This window comes from Mastomys coucha, unplaced genomic scaffold, assembly GCF_008632895.1.
Source record: "Mastomys coucha isolate ucsf_1 unplaced genomic scaffold, UCSF_Mcou_1 pScaffold18, whole genome shotgun sequence".
In the NCBI taxonomy this organism is placed as follows: Eukaryota; Metazoa; Chordata; class Mammalia; order Rodentia; family Muridae; genus Mastomys; species Mastomys coucha.
Window position 1 is genome coordinate 18876809 of NW_022196900.1, and position 19703 is coordinate 18896511.

Sequence of the window (19703 nt, forward strand, 5' to 3'; positions counted from 1 at the left end):
GCAGAAACTGAAACCAGCAAAGCAAGCTTGCCAGGGACTGCTGAGCTTGCCTTTGGATTAGACAAAGAAAGGAACCGGAGAGGAAAAGAAACAAAGGCAGCCTCAGACTGAATTAGTAACGGGGTGTCTGGCAGGAATCCACATCCTGGAAGGAGGTTTGTTAACATGGTAAACTTGTAAAATCTGGTCCATCCCTGTGTTTGCAGAGGTGCTGGGTAGAAAAATGAGGCAGCTGCTAACTACAGATCAGTGCCTGATACAGGTTTCATATTAGAATCCATACTACTCACTTTGTATGCAAAACTTTTTTTTTTTTTTTTTCGGTTTTTCGAGACAGGGTTTCTCTGTATAGGCCTGGCTGTCCTGGAACTCACTCTGTAGACTAGATTGGCCTAGAACTCAGAAATCTGTCTGCCTTTGCCTCCCAAGTGCTGGGATTAAAGATGTGCGCCACCACTGCAAAACCTTTCAACCTGATAAATTAAAGCAAAGCTGAGGCCCTGGGGTAGCTGGTAGAAAAGAGTCCAGAAAGCCAGATCACGAGGGGGTTGTTGTGGACACAGTAAGCCTTTTTTTCTGTAAGGAGAGACTCTGAAATGGCAATACATAGTCAGGTGTCTTAGGGTCACTATCACTATGATGAAACACCATGAGCAAAAGCAAGTTGTGGAGGAAAGGTGTTTATTGGGCTTACCCTTCCGTATTACAGTTCATCATCTAAAGGAAGTCAGGAAAGGAACTCAACAGGGCAGGAACCTGCAAGACAGGAGCTGATGCACAGGTTATGAAGGGGTGCTGCTTACTGGTTTGCTCCTCAGGGCTTGTTCAGTCTGCTTTCCTATAGACCCCAGGACCACCAGCCCAGGGGTGGCACAACCCAAAATGAGCTGGGCCCTCCCCTACCAATCACTAATTAGGAAAACACCTTATAGGCTTGCCTGATCTTGTGGAGGCATTTTCTCAATTGAGGCTCCCTCCTCTCTGATGACTCTAACTTGTGTCAAGTTGACGTAGAACTAGCCAGGACAACAGGCATGTTTCCCATGGTGAAAGATTCATCACCGACAAGGCACAGCAAGAATGGAGCTCTGATAAGTGACATACTAGAAGAAAACTGTTAGCACACTTGGTTTTACAAGCAGCTGTTGTTGAAGCTTTGAGTGGAATGCTAGGGATCAGAAACCAGAAAGAGCAGAGGGATAGGGAAGGTTGACTGGGAGGCACTCGGTTAAAGGTACACAGGAGTAGAAGTTGAGACTGCAGGGAACAGCTGTGCACATTTCAATATGCTACGAGAAATAATTTTGGAAGAAATGGCAAATCCATGAGTAGGTAGGTACATTGAACCTGGTGGAAGAATGGCACTGTGTACACATGTATGGGCATATTAGGTGATATATATCATTAGTGAATATAATTTTTAGACTTTCATGTTTCATGTTTCAGATTTAAAATATCATTTAAAAAAATAAGAGTTACATAGTTTACTCCCTTCTCTTTCCTCCTTCCTTTTTTCCCATGTCTCCCTGCTTTGTTCCCTCTCAGATTGATGGCCTCCTGTTACATATATGTGCATAAATATATAAATACAACCTGCTGAGCCTATTACGTGTTGATCGTATGTAAGAGTTCAGGGCTGATCACTTGGAGTTAGATAACCCATGAAGGGGCTCATCCCTTGGTAAGACTAAGTCTCCCTCATTCAGAATTCTCCAATTGCCTGTAGTTCTTTGTCTGGGTGTGGGCCCTGTGAGAATTCCGGCTTCTGCTTTAGTATGAGAAATGGTATTGTTTTTGTTCCAGCAACCACATTATTGAAATATTGTGGGTGCAGCTTCCTGTCATCTCTAGGAGACTCACTATCACAGCCAGCTTCCTAGTCTGCTGGCTCTTACAGCCTTCCCCCTCCCTCTCTTCATTTGTGTGTTTTAAACAATTAGGTTTGGAATTCCAGATACCTGTTTGTGATTGGACTCTCCACGGCTTCTTGACTGAAGGTGTTGTCGCCATCTGCTGGCAGTCATGTGTACATTACACCTTAACTGGGCTCGCAGGGACACTTTAAATTTTGGTAACTTATGACTGTCTTGCAAAGCTAAAAATACGAATGTTCTATGACCCAAGCTACAGCTTGCAATGTCTAGACCAGGGATATCCCATTTTCTATGTTCCAGGAAACAGGCAGAAGTACTCAGTGTGACTCTGCTTTTATAAGCAAATAAAGTGGGAGCACTTTAGTGTACTACTGTAGAGAAATGAGTAATTTAGAGATTTGTGATTTGTGGTGAAATGACTATTCACTTGTTCAACCACCGTAGACAATCTCCTCCCATATTATGGATAGCCAGCAGGGGCCATCATATGATAATCATATTACAATGATAAACTTATAGCTGTTGTTGTTTTAATTTAGGATTTCAGAAAGTTCTCATGTTAGTGTTTGAGGTTCCAGATCCCCTCAAGAATATGCCACCACCTCTGTGGTGCCTCTGTGTGTGTGTGTGTGTGTGTGTGTGTGTGTGTGTGTGTGTGTGTGTGTGTATCTAGGATAGAGGTCAAAATCAGGGGTCTTTCTCTATTGCTTTGCACTTTGTTTTTTGAGACAAGTTCTCTACTAACCTGGAACTTGTTCTTTTGGTTAGACTGGCCACCCAGGGAGCCATGAGGATCTGCCTATCTCTGCCTCCATCAGCACTGGGGTTAAGATAAGTGCCACACTGCTGGGCTTTATACCTGGGTGCTGGGGATCTGAACTTAGTCCTCAGGAGGAACCTAACTTGCGGAGTTCTCTCCGCAGGCCAGAGATGACTTCTCCGTATGCAGGCATATTTTATAACAGTGAAGAAGTAGTTCAGCTGGTTAGCACATATCTGAGAGAGATTATTCAACATATACATACACATAATTAAAAATAAAATAAATATTTTAAAAGAGAAAAGTGATTTAAATGATAACTTCTTAAATAAGGTACTATTTACATTAACATGTAAATTCAAAGTATATTTGCCTATGAAAATGTGTATGTAATGATGACAAAATGGGCATTTGTTAACATGAGAATAGTAGACTGTTAGTCTACTACTAGTAGTATTGAGGCTGGCTTCCAGGGGAATTTGTCCTATCTATCGTATTTCTTTCATAAAACTTCTTAAACATAACAAAGACTTAACACATACTCCTATCTCCGTAATGGGAACACAGGTGATCTTAAACAGAGCATTGTGCTGGTTTTACTTCTGTTCACAGGCGCTGTTCACAATGTGGCCAGAAGGCAAGAGAACAAGACAGAAGCTCTCTTTCCAGTGAGGCTGCTCCCACAGCACACGGAGGAGAGGATGGTTTCCTCAAAAGGACTTACTGTTCTATCATCAAGAGTTTGAACTCCAGAAAAAGAAAACTGTCTTTTTATAGTTGCTTTTTACCTTTCATCAAAAACTTCAGGGGTAGTGATTTGTGATTTGTGGTTCAAATGACTATTCATTTGTTCAGCCATTGCAGACAGTTCCCTCCTGTATTTTGGATGGCCAGCAGGGGCCGTCACTTCACGTGATAAGCAAATGTTAAAGTTATTGCTGCTGTTATTTTAACTTAGGATTTCAGAAAGTTCTGATGTCAGTGTTTGAGGCTCAAGGTCTCCCCAAGAACATGTCACCACGTGATGCTGGTGACAGAGCCTGGACTGGTGACACGAAACACATCCTCTCTGACAGCTCAGTTCCTGCATGCCCTCACTCCAGAGCCAGTTAACAGCTTCACTGTTGGCTTTATTGATGCTTGCTGCCCTTGGCTAAGCCATTCATTATAGTCTTTGTTCTCTCACAAATATCAGCCTCTAGTGAACTAGCTTGACCTGGGAAAGTGGTTCTCAACCTCTGGGTCACAACTCCTGTGGGGTGGAGGTTGTCCAACAACCCTTTCACAGGGGTCATCTGAGACAACTGGAAAATATAGATATTTACATTGTGATTCACAACAGTAGCAAAATTACAGTTATGAAGTAGCAGCATAAATAATTTTATGGTTCAGGATCACCATGATATCAGGAACTGTATTAAAGGGTCTCAGCATTAGGGCAGTTGAGAACCACTGCCACAGGAGGACATTTGAGACACAGAGAGGACACGCTGCTTCTCTAAGGGCATGCAACTGAGGCAGACATCCAGGGAGCACTCGAGTGTGCAAACGCCAAGGATGATGAAAATATTAACAAGAAAGTGTAGACAGAGAAGAAACACAGTGCCCACAATGGAGGGTGAGTCTGGCCATACTCAATGCCTTGGCGGCCTGAGATCCTAAACAGGCCATCACAGGTATGTATCAACCCGTGGGTTTGCCTCACAGGACTTTCTTGACCATCAAATGAGGCCACAAGCTAAAGTCCTTTGCAATGCGTTTTCTGCTTTGCCAAATATCAACTTTCAAGGTAAGATTATCAAAATGAGAAACTTGAACCCCAGTTTTTTTATTCCCCTGCTGACTTACCATTCTTATATTGTGACTTTTGTGGGTGATATACAGAGGCACACCTGCTTCAATGGCTTTTCCGTATTCTTGGTTAAAGTATAAAGATACTTTGTATTCCACTGCCCTTTGTCTACTATCTGAATCTTAATTAGTACATTCCAGGGAGATACTGTTTCCACTGGGAAGCATACCTCCTCTCTGCTCTTAGGAAATAAGAGCAAGAAGCTCTCTGTCTTCACCGTCGGGGAGTTTGATTTTCTGTACTTGATGCTCCATGCTCCCCTCCTTTCAGGCTTTACTTACCCCTCTTTGCATGTGTAAGCGACTGTGTTCCCAAAAGTGAAGTTGCCCCCAGTGATGACTGCATCTTTGACGACTGGAGGCTCTCCGCAGGAGACGAGCTGACAGCTAGGCGGCACTCTGTCCCAGCTGCCCGAAGCTGTGCATTCAAGAAGGGATGGGCCCTGTAAGCTACAGATAGGAGAGAGGGTTCAGGTCATTCCTCTCACTGGGTGACTCTTTACTCCATGGAGAAATAGGACTTGGAAGACAATGCAGGCTGAATGTTGAGTTTTAGTGCACAAATAGCAGTTCTGCACATTGTATTGCTTTGTATGAAAGCAAAAGAAATTTACACCAACCAGACCATTTAAAATAATAAATGGGTAAAGAAACTTAAGAATCACTTGGTACAAAGTTCAAGTCTAATGTGTTGGTAATGTGTAATTGGTAAAGGGGGAACTCCAAAGCTTCTGACTGGAAGGTTACTGGGATGAGAAGGGTTAATAGTTTAATTATTATTCAACTGGAAGTTGGACACCTGAACAGACAGGCCATCAGCGTCACCAAGGTCAAAGGCATTGTCCTTCCAGGACCTGGTATTTGGGCTGTGTTGCTCATGACTCTGACCTCTGGTTATCTTTTGACTTTGCAAACCCTATACCCATGGCATGGCTTACCCACCTGTTTCTAGCATGATTCTGGCAGTCTTGATTAGTTTTTTAAAAACATTATTGTGTTGTTGTTGCTGCTGCTGCTGGGGATGTGTGTAGGTCAGAAGATAATTTGAAGGAGTCAGTTCTTTCCCCCCATTAGGCTTAGACATAAGCACCTTTATTCTCTGAGCCATCCCATCGGCCCTTGATTCTTTACTCCTACCCACTTGATCTGTTTTACTTTAGAACCCGGTGAATACCTTTCTGGGCACAGTCTGACACACATGCATACACACACATGCACATATGCACACGCATGTGCACACATACACACAAGTGAACTTCTTACAGAATGAAGAACCTCCCATGCTTTCTTGTGCTATGTCATGTACTAATAAATATCATCCTGATAAACTGTATACAAAAAAGATCCATCGCAAGGCATTTCCTCAGGTATGATGCTGTGCTTCCCAAACCAACCTGGCTTTCCTCTTTAGAGTCTGAACACTCCAGCGGTTGAACTGTAAGAACTTCTGGAGTCACAGATGGACAGCCTCCCTGACATTCGCTGTAAGCCAGGCTCCAAGAAGCACACACATTTTAGGACATACCTACTTTTATAGACTTGGTTTGAAAGTCAGCTAGCACATTCACTCAAGCTTAGGCATAGAGGGGAGACTGTAGGAAGCAGGGGAGGTACCCACCTACCCCCTTTACCTGTATCCGTTCTCACAGGAGTATGATACAATAGAAAGGTATGTGAGCCCGCTTAAGATGTATTTCCCGTTATTTATGTTCTCAGGCTGGGAACACTTCACCAGCTCACACACAGGAGAGGAATGACTCCATGAACCACTAGCGAGGCATGCTGACTCTTCATCCCCAGCCAAAGTATATCCTTTATCACACCTGGAAAAGACAGAGGCAAATGACTGAATACGGATAGCTTTATGCTGCACATTTTAATTTGTATGAGTGTATGATGTTGTGTGTATGAGCATTGGTTCATAAGTATGAGTGCAGCATGTGCATAGGCACATGCTGTGTTGCACATGGGGAGGCTAAAGGATAACCTCAGGTGTTGGTCCTTGGCCTTCCATCTTGTTTGAGGCAGCTTTTCTTTGTTGTTTGTTGCTGCCTTTAGTGATCAGATGTTAGGGGAGTCTCCTGTCTTTGTCCTGCTAGCCCCCATCTCCCTGTAGGGCCATGAGGATTAGAGATGCATGCCGTGTCACCCAGCTCCACCTGAATCTGAGGACCAGAGCTTGGTTCTCAGCATCTACATCAGCAGTTCATAATCTCTTATAACTATACCTCCAGGAGATCTGATGCCCTCTTCTGGCCTCCATGGACCACTGCACACTTAGAATATGCACTTCAACTGGGGATTCAAACTCAGGTCCTCCATCTTCTCGTCCCTATTTTGAATTATATTATGTGTACCAAACCCTTAAAAAACTATAAGGAATTTAGGTATTTTGGGAACTGTTTTTACATTGGAATAATGCTTCAAAATTACATTTTTCTACATGGTTGAATATTGTACATCTTCCCACAGTAACCTAAAGTAATACTCAAAGGGCAGATGTGAGAATTTGGCGTGTCTCCAATGTGTGCCATGGATAAATGACCTGAATGTAGAAAATTCTGGGTTTGAGATGATATGGGCTAAAGTCCCTAGGCTATAAGGCTTGGACTCACAGATGGTTACTAACCAAGGTTATCCATTAATTCGGAGGGCCTTGCATCATGGTGCCTCGGGGCATGCCAGTGGCAACAGCAGGCTATTGGTCAGGAGATTTAAGGATATGACTACAAGGAGGTTATCAGAATTGACTTCTTTACACTATACTGAATCCAACTATTTCTATAATAAGAATAAAATAATGATAATGATAATAAAAACCCTTTAGGGAGGCTGGAGAAATAGCTCTGTTAAGAGAGCACACTGCTCTTACAGAAGACCAGAGTTTGGGTCTCAGCATATACATGAGCATATACATAACCCCCTGTAACTATAGCTCCAGGAGATCAGATGCCCTCTTCTGGCCTCCACGCGCAACTGCACACATGGGCATATAATCACTTAGACACTCAGACACATAAATTTAAAGAAAAAAATTATAAAAGACCCCTTCTGGAAGTTTCCCCTTTCCTTGGTATTCTACTACTGCTGGCATGCCATTAACTACTGCACTACACCTTTAAAGTAAGACACTCACCTGTACACCACCTTACTGCCATATGTGAACGCTGACCCATCAACACCACCATTTTCAGGAACAGGTGGGGCACCACAGGAAATGGCTGGAGGAAGGGAACAAAGAGTATGGTTTTCTGAAACTGTGCAAAGCCCTCTGAAATCTTATGGCTTCCAGATTTTATCCCTTGTCATGTTTAAACTTGAGCCCTATTCCTGGCTTTCAGAACAAAGACTGACATGACCTGGAGCTTACTACACCAACAATTTTATCTTTCTAGAACTGCCCAGTACAGTGATCATGCCCATTTTCTCAGTGTACCTTCACAGGATGGTCTGAGGTGATCCCACTCGCCAGACTCCAAACACGTGATTTTGCTCACTCCCACCAGCTGGTGTCCTTCTTCACAGGAAAATGTGACTTCTGCACCCACGGTATAAATCTCGCCTGAAGAGTGGCCATTTTCTGGATTTTCTGGAGCCTTACATTTTACAGGTTCTTAAAGGAAAGTTTTTGTGGAATAATAAGTGACACTCCCACAACGACACAAAATCTCAAAGCAAAAGAAGTCTACAGCAGTTAAGGCAAGTCTAAAGATGGGACAAAGACTTTTGAAGGGAGAGGCACCAAAGCCAGGGACTTGCTGGACATTAGCCAGACAATACATTTATTAGGCACTTATACATTAATATTTTTAAAAGGATTAGTTTTTATTGTTTTTAAATAGTTTTATTATTCTAAATTATGTGTACATGTCTACATGTTGGTATGCACATCTGAGTGCTGGTGCCCATGGGAACCAGGGGTGTCCCATCCCTTTGGAGTTGTATTCACAGGTAGCTGTGAGCAGCCCAGTGTGGCTGCTGGGAATCAAACTCTGGTCCTCTGCAAGACCAGTATGTGCTTCTAATTCAGCCATTTATCTATTCAGCCCAAACTTATGTGTGTATGTGTGTGTGTATATGTGTCTGTCTGTCTGTCTGTTCCTGTATGTAGGTGCCCATGGGAGCCAGGAGAAGGCACCAGATGCCTTGGATCTGAAAATACAAGCATTTGTGAGCTGCCCAAGGTGGGTGCTGGGATCTGAACTTAGGTCTTATGATAAAGCAGTGCATACTTTTACCTAACTGCTGAGCCTTCTCATTAGATTCTAAATAATACTATTTTGAAATCAGGAGGAATATTAACAATATGGAAATTTTATATGGCCATGAAGATAGTTATCGAATGGCAAAGTAGTGATGTCGTGAGCACATGTCTCGGAAGACTTCCCCTCCATACCTCATCTCAACCTTAGACACACTTATATGTAGGAACCAACTTGATCACAAACTGGTGTAAAGATTATACAATCCTGATTGCTGCCAAGCCTGATGACCTGAGTTCCATCCCTGTGACCCACACAGTAGAAGGAAAGACTCTTGCAAATTGTCCTCTGACCTCTTTCTCACAAATAACAGAAAACAGGGGGGCAGGGAAAGGCTGTGTTGATTTAATCTCTTTCAAGATCATCTGGGCTATGAATATCAAGTATTTTGTTTAATTATTTACTTAAAACTACTAGATACCTAGCACAGAGCAGCCCATCGCTTGCTCTATGTTTAACTGTACCCTCGGCCCCTTTAAGGACTTTAAAGGAACAAAAAATAAATGTGATTATAGGATTGGATTTTGGAAGGATAGCTGTAAGAGAGCAGAAAAATGATATCCAAATGCTTATTATTTCCCATAGCAGATATTATCTGATGTTAAACATAAGGAAAAGTTACTTATAGTAAATGTGTGAAGTGAACTATAAAACAGAAATTAAAGTTATATTCTCAGGTTCTTTTGAGACATGAGGTTATAATAACTAAGTATTTGTTTCCTATCAGGCACAGCCACCTCTTGAAACTGTTTCCTGTTCCTGTGTTGACTCACTCTCGGGGGCCACAGTCTGCATTTTCAGGATTATTTTCCCTCTCTTTGAGTGGGGAGATGTTTTATCCCATTTAAAACTCATCTTTTTAAAGAGAGGAAATGCATCTAAATATGATATTGTTCTGGGAAACTTTGTATCTGGCCCTCACATAGTGTAGAGACAGCACTTCCGTCTTGTCCGCTGGAGAGTAATAGGATACAGATGGATACATCCAGCATTCTTTGTAACCCAGGAGATCTTTGTGGATAACGCAGTTTGTTTCTGTTTCTATTGTGTAACTCTTCCACACTCTGCTCTCCTGGCTGCTACTGTTTCCTATTTCTTGATATTGTCAGTGTTTCTCTCCTCTCTCTCTTCCCTCCTACCCCAGAAACAGAATCCCCACATCATCTGTCTGTTTCAAATGGTATTGCTATACTTTGGGGACTCCACAGCCCAGTGTTTTGACATCCCTCCCTTTAAAAAAAGTCCTCTTTACTTTCTTTCTCACGGTGTTCTGGCAGTTACACTCATAACAGATTTAGGAAGACATTAGTGAGTTGAAGGTCAGCCAGTATTATCAAAGCTACCCAGAGGAGGGTGATGTGGTGAGAGGCAAGATGTCAGTTTCCTTCAAAGATATCATTGTGTGTGACTAAGGCAGAGGAAAGAGGTTGATGGGAAAGCCTTGAAAAGTGTCTTGCTTGCTTTGCTCAAGGCTAAATGGTATTTCTAAATCTACTGTTATCCTTGCAACTTCCTTAAGCATCTGACACTATAATTGACTCAACTTTGTGCTCCAGAAAGTGGGAAACCAGGGGACGTTCAATGCTAATTAACCGTCATTATGTGTCCTTCATAAGAATGTTACTTTCCTCATCCATCCATTTGCTCTTTGAACATCACACTCCTGTCTTACTTTTAAAATAACGTGCCCTTAAAATACATGCTTGGATTAAGCAACTGAGATAAGAATTTTAGTACCTGCACAGTTTTTCCCATCTCCCGTGTATGGTGAATTACAGGAGCATATGTAGGATCCATTGGTGTTCAGGCAGGAGGCGTGCTCACTACAGTCCGAGCCGACTGCGCACTCATCAACATCTGAAATGGAGACAGCTCACACACATAGTCCAGATAATTCATTTTTCTTATGTGTCCAATGTTTGTTTTGCTTTTAGGTTGCTACATATATCACTTAACGCATAGAACTATATGTATATTTTATGAAGTTTAAGTGCAATCATTGTGATTATTCTGCAGATGAGCTGTAAAATCCATGACTTCCTTAATTAATAGGTAGAAAAACAGGATGGAGCTACCATTTTAATATTGAACTTGACTAAAATTGAGGAGCACCTTAGCTCCCCTGGGAAGAGATATCTGCTTTACCATCCGCCCAGGGCTTACTGAGGAGAGGTGGACTTAGCAAAGTGATGTCGAGAGAGCCTTAAAATTTGTGGTAAATGTTTCCCACAGAACATGAACGTGACTTCACACAGCAGATGCCAATGTTTATCTTACCGAGGCAGGATGGTGAAATACCGTTCCAGCTCCCGTTGTCTGTACAGAACATTCGGGAATCACCCAACAGGTAGTAGCCATTGGTGCACTGATAGGTCACCGTGCTGCCAGCATGGAAGTCCTCGGCTGAATAGAAGCCATTTTCCAAGGTGGGAGGCAGCCCACAGCGAATGCCTGGAACAGTGCAGCAAGAACACAACTGCAGTTGGAGCAGAGTACTCCAAAGAGCATCTTGCTTGCACGGACCTAGCTCCCTGGTAGCTTCCTTAGGTAGCTGCCCTTTTCCTACTGTACGCAAACATTAGTAATCAGAGTGCTCAACGCTGCTTGCCACACATATGCTCACACATGTGGCACATGGTCTGGTTCACAGAAACATGTCATTCATTCATTCATTCATTCATTCATTCATTCCTCCATCCAAAAACATCTATGGCACTCTTACTACCCATTAAGCACTGTTCTAGGAGCTGGGCTTACAGCAGTGAACTGAATAGATGGGACTCTATTGCTTTGTGGTGCTTCCTGTCCAGACAAGAAGATAAATGGATACTGTGTTGGGTGATAGCTGCTATTGCCTATTTATGGCAGTAGTCTTGCCTCTATAAATCTCCTTGCTTCATGCCCTGCCCCCTGCTGTTTGCTTAGGGACTTGTTGGCCTTCATCATAATCATCATCATCATCATCATCATCATCATCATCATTACAAATAAGCATAATTTATATGCTTCCTCCAGAATGTAAACCCGAGAACAGGGCCAGCATCTTTTTTTTTTTTTTTTTTTTTTTTGGTCTTTTTTTTCGAGACAGGGTTTATCTGTATAGTTCTAGCTGTCCTGGAACTCACTCTGTAGACCAGGCTGGCTTCAAACTCAGAAATCTGCCTGCCTCTGCCTCCCAAGTGTTGAGATTAAAGGCGTGTGCCACCACTGCCCGGCTTGAATGCCAACATCTTTAGAACATGCATCAATGTGCAACAATCTTGTTCAGCTAGTGAATGAGTGGGGACATCCAACTCAAGGCACCTGTCCCTCTTTCCTCATCCAGCAATGGTGCACCTCAGGGTGGCTCTCCACCCTACAGGGTCCTTATTTCGCTTGTCTTAAGTTCCTTGCCAGCACCTCAGATGCATTTGTCAGGAGTCATTTGCTTCCTCATTACCCACCTCCCGCATGGTGCCTGGCTCAGTCTCTTAGGGCTGGGGGCACAGACTGGCATCTGCTGTGTTTGTGGCAGATGAGCATCTGTCTAGCATTCCCCAAGTCCTCATATGGGTCCCATAGCTTTCCAGAGACACCAAGTGGGTTGAACAAAGGCTGCTCACGTTCACAGTGAGGGAGTGGTTGCGTCCACTGCCCTTGGTTCAGACAATACTGCACAGGATTCCCAACCATCTGGAAGCCTGGATCACAGAACAGACTGACTTTGGAGCCTGGCTTTCGATCTCCTGATGCAGGTCTCAGGTGAGGCACGGATCCTTCTAAAGATGGGCAATCTGAGGACCAAGAGCACAGGCGCAGTGCAGGTCAGCCACACAGCAGCAGGGTCCCAGAGTCAAGGGGCTCAAACTCCTTTGTACCAGCTGGGAACTGGCTTTATTGAGTTAAAACAAGTTACCATGTACCCCAGTCGTTGACAAACAAAATGATAAGAGGGAAAAATCTTATCTGAGTCATCAACCAATTTTTCTGTTTTCAAAAGACATCTTTTTGGTATTTTAGAAAGGACTTTTTTTTTTTTTTTTTCAAGACAGGGTTTCTTCCAGTAGCCCTGGCTGTCTTGGACTCATTCTGCAGACCAGGCTGGCCTTAAACTCAGAGATCCACCTGCCTCTGCCTCCCAAGTACTAGGACTAAAGTCATGCGCCACCACTTCCCTGTGGGTATTTTAAAAGGAATGAAAGGCATTTGGAGGTAGTAGGGTACCATTCTTGTAACTTATCTAAAATTAATACCTTAAAACTTCATTTAAATATATTCCTGACTTCAGGAAATTTTATTTCCATTATCCAGTTTCTATTATCCAGAGTGAACATTCAGTGTGTGGGTGGGAAGAGTCATTGGTTTTTATCTGTTCCAAGAAATTAACTTCATCTCAAAAAGAAGCAAAACAGGGACTGAAGAGGAGACCTGGTTGTTTTGTTATCTTGCAGAGAACCCAGGTTCAGTTCCCATGACCCACGTTGAAGATCACAACCATCCTTACTCCAGTTCCCAGGGATCCAGTGCCTCCATCTGCCCTTCATGGGCACCAGGTACTGATGCGGTGCACAGACATACATGCAGGCAAGACATACATATAAAAATAAAAATTTAAAATATAGAAAAAACTGAAGAGAGCACAAACTCAGAGCCTCTCACCCATCTTTTTTTAAATTTAAATTTATCTTTATCCAAATATCCTACCCAACTATTTGGTACCCATTGCACCGAAAGCATTTCAATATTGAAAATACCCTTTGTTGGCCATGAGGTCGGTGTGAATCCTACTTAAGGGGAAGATGGACATGTGCCATTGTCAGACCACGAGAGAATTCTGAATCATGCATTTTTTGACAATACCTTCCAGAAGAACCAAGATCTGGCAAAGGTGTAAGAGAGAAATTCTCACCAGAGCAGAATATGCTGCTGGAATCAACCTTCACCTTGCCCGTGATTCCGGACAAGAAATCAGGCCAGGCTAACACGGTTCCCCGACCGAGTTCCTCTGGGCAGGAGCTGGCCAGCGACTTCACCTGTGAGTTCAAAGCATGCTTTTAGACAAACCTGCTAAGATGGAGTATACACATCACACTTAGCTTTGCTGGGTCAGCCACAGACTGTTGTGGCAGACATGAAGAGAAGCATATTTTTATATAGTGCTGTCTCAAAGGCAATGGGGAGATTTCTCCCTTTTTCCAACCTCCATTATTTAAGTCTCCCTAATATTGCTCCCACTTAAAAGAGTCACAGTTGCCTGAAATTTTAAAATTCTTTGTAAAGAGTTTCTTGTCTGGATGTTAAGGTTTATTATAGCATATCCCCCCAAAGATATTACATAAGTTTTGTGTGTGTGTGTGTATGTGTGTGTGTGTGTGTGTGTGTGTGTGTGAGAGAGAGAGAGAGAGAGAGAGAGAGAGAGAGAGAGAGAGAGAGAGAGAGAGAGAGAGAGAGAGAGACCTATGTGAAGGTGCTCGAAGTACCCAGAACAGTACATCATATCCTCTGGAGCTGAAGTTATAGGCAGTTGTGAGCTACCTAATATGGATTCTGGGAACTGAACTTGGGTTCTTTGCAAGAGCGGCAAGTGTTCTAAACCGCTGAGCCGTCTCTCCAGCCATGTCTATCAGTATGATTCTGAGAGTGAATATTTATCAAGCCATCGCCATGGGGCAAGCAATCCCACAAATGTGTAGGTGACCTTTTGTGACTCCTGGCAGACTCTGTTCTATAGATATCTTCCTCTCTCCTTTATAATTAAGAAAAATGAAGTTTAAAGAGATGGAGCTACATGATTAAAACATCCCAAGAAGCCTGTGCTTAAACTGGGATTGGCTCTCAGGCTGCCGGACTTGAGCCTGGCTTGATTATACAAGTCTATCTGCTTACGTCTGTGGATGTTCTTACACTGATTTTGAGTCTAGTCAGAAAAATTTGAAGTATGACTCTCTATGATTTTTTAAACTCAGACATTATAATATTTTTTTTATAAAACACTCATTCTCATTTATGTTAGAATATCACCAAGAAACTAGAGGGGTCATCAGTAGAAGTCACCATGGATAATGCCCGACTAACAGACCGCCATCCAATACTGGTGATAAATCCTAATTAGGAGTTTACAAGCATTAGACTGCCCATGGTTTTACTAGGTTTGTACCTTTGCTTCTCATTACTGTCATACACTGAAAATGGAATTGACCTGCTGTGGAGACAGGACATAGTCCCAGAGGTTGAGCTGGCTTATGGAGCCCACAAAAGACTCAGCCGGGTTGAATCCCTCTCCTTTTTTGTCTTGCTCTTGTCCAAGAACTAATGCACCACCACCTAGAGAGAAAGAGAAGGGAGGAATGAGAACAAAGAGGTGGAAAATCTACCCCAATGGATTGTTATCCTTCAAATGCTAATTTAATATAAATGCAGCTAATACAAATGTATGGAAGTGCCACAGAAAGCTGAACTAGGTAACTCTATTGCATGGCTTAGCAACAAGAACAGAGTGAAATTAAATTTATTTGGACAGTCAAAGGCAGATAGATGGAAGGTGAGCCCACAGGCTCCAGTGGAAAGCCCCCATGGCTCCCTCCCTCTCGTCTGATGGTTTCTCCCATCATGGATGCCTTTCTCTTCTCTCTTGGCTAGCCAACTCTGCTGCAGCCTTCAAGGCAGGCTTGTTGAGTGCAGCAGGCATTTACGCAGCTCCTCAGGATGTGCTGCCTACTCTACCAGGGAGGAAACTGTCCCACCAGAGCAGAGGGCTTTGCTGCATGTGGTGCGGTTGTGATTCTAAGAGAAGGCATGCATGTAAAATGCATTCCAGTATAGGAGAGTATGTACAAGAATAGAAGTATACAAAAGAGCACCCACAGGAGAGAGAGAGAGGGAGGGTGGTGGTGGGGGTGGACGGAGGAATTATGAAGACATGCTTGACTAAGAGTTAGTTTTATGCAGATAAAAGACACAAAGTTTCCAGGTAAAGAAGTAAGATGCTAGAAGGAATACTATGTGGTGTGTGGGACTAAGCTGACCAGTGACTCTCTACAGCGCCTTGGGTCTCTGCAGCAGTCTGTGTGCTCGAGTTTATACTGGGCCACTCCCACCACATCTGTGTGCACTCTTATGTAAGTAGGACAGGCAGCGAGAGAAAGTAAAGAGCACAGTTGTGAGTCTGAAGACTTGGACATAAGCAGAGCAGTCCAATCCTGGGTGTATCTCTCCTTCCTCCTGCCCAAAAAAGGTCATCAGACATCAATGGCACTAAGGGAAGCTGTGGGTTCTGTGGTGGCTTTCTGTTCAAATATATTTCACAAGGAGGCATATATTTTTAGAATGAGATTTTTTTTTAAGTTTAATTTTGTTTACTTTGAGATAGTGTCTCACACATCCCATGCTGGTTTCAAACTTATTACGTAGCCAAAGGTGGCCTTGAACTTTTGATCCTCCTGTCCCTGCTTCCCAAGAGCTACTGTTACAGAGATTTCCCACCAGGCACTGGCTCAGAACAAGATATTTTAAATGTATTGAGAGTGGTTTCACCAAAGCCTTGCCAAATATTGTCCTGATCTTGTAAAAATAATCACACAATTAAAAGATCAGTACCGGGAATTAAACGTAGGGCCTCTCATATGATAGGCAAACTATCACCCCTAAGCTGTGTTCAACCACATGGTTTTCAAAAGCAGTTTCTATATCAGGCTCCAGATAATATCACCACAAACAACTTCTCTATTGTTTCTGGTTCTTCTAGGTTAATCTCCCTAATTCATATCTATACACATTGTCTTCGCTGCCTGGGTTCACGAAACCCGGAGACTTTTCTTTTTCCCCCCCCCTCACAACAACGCCTCTTGTCCCTGTTTCTATAGCTAGCTGCCTATTGAGGCTGTTGTGTCTGCTCAGTACCCGGCTGCCCTCCTGACTGAGCTGGTCCTTAACAACATATGGGGATTCATGTCACAGGTGTGTGTGTATGAGTCATCTCTCTGTCACATCAGTATTGCTGAAGGAACAATGGTTGTCTCCTGTTTGTCACTTGAAACACACCTTTCCCTCTATGTAGAGATGACCCAAGGTCTCCTGATTCTCCTGATATTAATTTTCTTCCTTTGCTGGGGACCCTTTGTCTTCTCTAGTTAGAAACATTTTTGTTATTTAGGTTTTTTTCCCTACACACACTCTATTGCTCCATTCTGACCATGCTTGGGATCACTATTCTAAGGCCATCAGTGACATTCCATTGACTTAGCATGAAAAGCTCAATTGTTAACCTGCCCTATAAGACTTGGTGTAAAGGTAATCTCATCATATTTTCATGAGGAATTAACTTCTGTTATAGAATTATATTGACCTACCTTGGTTCAATATAACTTGCTTCTAGAAGATATTAGTTCATTGTTAATATTTTAAGATATTCTTGTTGAATTTTATTTTACCTAGACACTATTCTTGTGTATTGGAAACACGAGGAAAGTGAAGAATAATGACATCCACATAGCTCTTCCATTACTAAACCTCCCTCAATATTTATAGTGACTTTAGAGAAAAGATTTTCTATTTGACAAAGGACATAAAAGCTAGAAAACATACCCAATGGCTCAGCTGATATATTTTGTCCCAAAACAAAACTGAAAGCCTCTTAAAAGGTAGCAAGTAAATAAGTAAGTAAGCAAGCAAGCAAACACAGGATGCCAGTAGCTAATGACTTGCTTAGAACACAGCTTAGCAATGCTCCTAGCCCAGCCTGCTTCTTGGTCAAACCAAGATCCACAAAGGCTTCTCTTTTAGTCATGCGGCTCATTCAGGGAAAAGCATTTGATATCTTACAGTCTAGATGACTGATGAATGTAAGGGAAAGACATCCTTGTGGGTCTCTGTCTGGAAGCGTGACAACCAGCTTGGCCAACGCCATGTCTGTGTAAGCATGACCACCTCCAGAGTCTCATACACATGAACTCATTTTGCAAAACATACCAGGTATGGCTTTGCCAATGGAGAGGCCGGTACCACCATCAGATAATTCCCCGTCTATATAGACCCTCCAGGCTCCACCAGTACTTGTCCACGTGATTGCAATATGATGCCAAATGCCATCATTTACAGAGGGGCAGTTGGTGATCTTTTCCTTTCCATTCACATAAAGAACCCAGCTGTGGAGAGAAATATTCCAGGGAATACAGTCAATGGTCACAATATATCACAATATATGATTCATTCTTTATCATGTTTGTGGGTTTGTGTGTGTGTGTGTATGAAATACTCATGTAGTCTATTAGTCATTTTCCCATCTATCTGATAATATTTTAGAAGCACATCTATGTTACTAATTACACTAAATTCTAGGTCAGTGTAAACATTGATGAGCAAGGAAAAATCTTGGGACAAGCCAAGATAATTGAGACAATCTACCATCCTTTGAAATATCAAGAACAAGTGAGAGTTGTTAAAATGTCTAACTGATACCCTTCCCTTCCTTTATACTATGTATTTTCTAAGACCAGAAACAGACTTCAGATGTCCATAGGAGCTAAGTCTGCTTCAGGGCTTATACTACTGACTGGACATTTGTGTTCCCTTAAAATTTGTGTGCTCAAAGTCCTAGCAATCTGACAGTATAAGAGGAGAAGCTATTGAGGGTGACTAGGTTGAGAGGACAGGGAACTCTGAAAAGGAAGGATTATTGTAATTACAAAAGAGGTCAGCAGGAACCCCTTGCTGCTCAGTCTTTGAGGACACAGAAAAATCTGATGGACCAGGAAGGCACACTTCCTAGAGCCTGGTTCTGCTACTGCTTTGATCTTGGACTTGTTATATTAGCCCGAACAGAGTAACACAGTTGCCAGACTGGTCATATGGTAATCCAAAAACATCCCAAAAAGAACCACAAGAAGTTTCCAGAAACCACTCATAGAAGTGATGTAAAGACAGTGAGCAGTTTAAAGTGCAAAGTGTCCAAAGGCAAACGGAGACAAAGAAATGACCATGGAGAATGGAGGAGGAGGAGGCAAATACAAGCCTTCTCAGACTTTAGCAACAATATCCACGAGAGGAACATTCCTGCAGCACCAGCTGTTTTCTTTCTAGATGTTTCCCACTTTCCTCTCTTTAGTCAAGCAGGCAGGAGTTTATCCCTTTCTGTACAATTTACCTCAAGTCTTTGCAAATGCCTTAAGTTTCTGCCCCCTAAAGTTTGAGTTGACTAAGAAGAATTGTGTTTGATGAGATTTTTTACCAAAATAGTGAAACTGATCCAGCTTGAGAAGAAGAAAGATCCCAATAGGTCTCTGGGACCTGCTACCTGCTCATTAGGCCAATGCTATACCTGAGAAGAAAGGGCCCCATGCAACACTATACAGCCTAGCCAGGGGTGGACTTGCAGCCTCACCAAGGAATGCCAATGTAGAAAAGAGTTGGGGTTTTCAAAGGACCCCAGAGGCCAAGACAGCTCAGCAATAACTAATATGAACAGGTGACCAGTGTGAGGGCCTGTCCAAGCCGATGGCTTTTCAGCAAAACTCTAGGTACAAATGAAATGAGTTTTTAGACAGTGCAGAGGGAAGGATCCTGAAGTTAGATTTAATATCTCTTGAGGGAACTAAGAATGCCCCTGGTACTCTGAGACTGTTCTGGTTCTCAATACACCTGTCTCCCAAAGACAAGTGTTGCTGATGGCCTTTAATCTTTGGATGTTCTGCTGTATAAAGAAAGGGAATCAGGCTCTTCAGAGTTAAACCTGATTTGACTCATAGGGGGCACATTATTTAGTCTTTCTGAAATTTTGTTTTGCTATCTGTAGAGGGGGCAGTATTTCCTCAGGGCATTTTTTTTATTAGATATTTTCTTTATTTACATGTCATATGATTTTTCTTTTCACAGTTTCCCCTCCCTGAGACAAACAAGCAAACAAGCAAGCAAGCAAACAAAAACAACAAGAACAAACCCCTGTTGGCTCCCCCCTCCCCATGCTTGTCACCCCACCCTCTC

The 19703-nt window shown here is 42.7% G+C and overlaps 1 protein-coding gene across 1 annotated transcript in view; it reads right to left on the reverse strand.

The window, feature by feature from the left end:
- Positions 1-19703, reverse strand: part of Svep1 (sushi, von Willebrand factor type A, EGF and pentraxin domain containing 1) — a 182408-nt gene that overhangs the window by 39444 nt on the left and 123261 nt on the right. The window contains exons 27-36 of the mRNA XM_031377490.1: positions 17694-17869; positions 14926-15050; positions 13636-13759; positions 12350-12520; positions 11025-11198; positions 10485-10604; positions 7922-8098; positions 7622-7706; positions 6117-6308; positions 4768-4935 (exon numbers count right to left, since the gene is read on the reverse strand). Coding sequence (XP_031233350.1) covers positions 4768-4935; positions 6117-6308; positions 7622-7706; positions 7922-8098; positions 10485-10604; positions 11025-11198; positions 12350-12520; positions 13636-13759; positions 14926-15050; positions 17694-17869 — 1512 coding nt within the window. The remainder of the gene's footprint in view (positions 1-4767; positions 4936-6116; positions 6309-7621; positions 7707-7921; positions 8099-10484; positions 10605-11024; positions 11199-12349; positions 12521-13635; positions 13760-14925; positions 15051-17693; positions 17870-19703) is intronic.